General features: G+C 49.0%; 1 protein-coding gene across 1 annotated transcript in view; it reads left to right on the forward strand.

Annotated features, from left to right (window-relative positions):
- Positions 1-1,258, forward strand: part of LOC104958599 (filamin-C-like) — a gene marked incomplete at both ends in the record, with an annotated part of 4,292 nt that extends 3,034 nt beyond the window's left edge. Inside the window, 2 exons of the mRNA XM_010786343.1 lie at positions 137-394; positions 989-1,258. Coding sequence (XP_010784645.1) covers positions 137-394; positions 989-1,258 — 528 coding nt within the window. The remainder of the gene's footprint in view (positions 1-136; positions 395-988) is intronic.
- Between the last annotated feature and the right edge of the window lie 313 nt (positions 1,259-1,571).

Raw genomic sequence — 1,571 nt, forward strand, 5'->3', positions numbered from 1 at the left:
GGGGGGGGGGGGGTGTCCGGTGCCTTGCTCAGGGGAACCACGGCAGGGCCCAGGACGAGAACTGGGACCTCTCCAAGAACGATCCTTCACTGTTTCCCCTTCCCTCCTCCCTCTTCCTCCCCTCGCTGATCTTTAGGGAACTGGTTCCACATGGTGTCGGCTCAGGAGCGTCTCACGCACACCTTCACGAGGAGCAGCCACACCTACACCCGCACGGAGAGGACGGAGATCAGAGAGACGAGGGCGGGGGAGACGAAGAGGGAGGTGAGGGTGGAGGAGAGCCGGCAGGTGGAGGATCCGTACAGGGACTCCGTGTTCGGAGACTTCCTGGGGAGGGAGAGTCTGAGCGGGTTCAACAACAACAGCAGCAGCCGCCAGGCACAGCTGCAGGACGGTGTGTGCAAGACCCATGTTTGGCACTGTGTGGGGACCTCAGATTGTGGACCCGTGTGTGTGTGTTTCTAACTCACTGATTTGCAGACATGAATAATTGTTTTACTTTAAGAGGGTTAACCCTGTGTTGATGCATGTACTTACTGTGTTTGGTTTTATTTTGATTGTGAGGAATTTTTCACCCTTAAAAAGCTTTTATTTTTGAAAAACTTTATGCATTCTGTAAGAAAATGTGAAATCAAATTCATTACTCAACATTATTGGTCATTTATTCTAATACCACAGTGCATGTATTTGTGCTTTGGACAAAACGAGAAGAGGTCACCAAAATGTGTTCTTTGTATTTTCTCACGTTGGATGTTTTTTGTAATTTTGCGACATTGACCAAAAGTATATAAGTCCATAGTTACAAAATGATGCTAATATTGATCAATTCCATGCCATAAGGAATGATTAACAGCTAAACAAAATGAATTACTAATTTGTATGATATTTGGATGCCATGTTTTTGGCATCTTGGTGCATGTTCTGATAACCCTAACAGTGTCTTCAGACCTCACCCCACCTGATGCATTATTCTCTTTACCCTCTCCAGGTGAGGCGAGCAACCAGGAGATGACGGCTCAGGTGACGAGTCCCGGAGGAAAGACGGAGGACGCAGAGATCATCCGGGGGGAAGACAGCGCCTACAGCGTGCGCTTCATCCCGCAGGAGATGGGCGCGCACACCGTGAACGTGAAGTACCGGAACCAGCACGTCCCCGGGAGCCCCTTCCAGTTCACTGTGGGGCCAATGGGGGAGGGGGGGGCGCACAAGGTCCGGGCGGGGGGCACCGGGCTGGAGCGGGGCGTCGCCGGGACCCCAGGTGAGATCAGATATACTGTAGTTTAGTTTATAATGCACTGTGATTTATAATATAATAGACCCTCCAGAAAAACGCGATTCTGCGATCGCAGAATTTACCGCATAATCAGCAAAATGGCGCAGATTTCTAAAAGACCGCATATTTATCAAAAGGCCGCATAATCCCCGCTTTTTTCCACACAAAGTTGAGGAAAAAAAAAGTTATCTCGTTTTGACGTGACGTCATCAGCTCGCGCATCACAGAATGTAAACAACACTGTATAGAGTGAACGTGTGGAGCTCACACGATAGAGAAAACACCAAGATGAAAATAT

The sequence above is a fragment of the Notothenia coriiceps genome, unplaced genomic scaffold (assembly GCF_000735185.1).
Source record: "Notothenia coriiceps isolate Sejong01 unplaced genomic scaffold, NC01 NC01_scaffold00029139, whole genome shotgun sequence".
In the NCBI taxonomy this organism is placed as follows: Eukaryota; Metazoa; Chordata; class Actinopteri; order Perciformes; family Nototheniidae; genus Notothenia; species Notothenia coriiceps.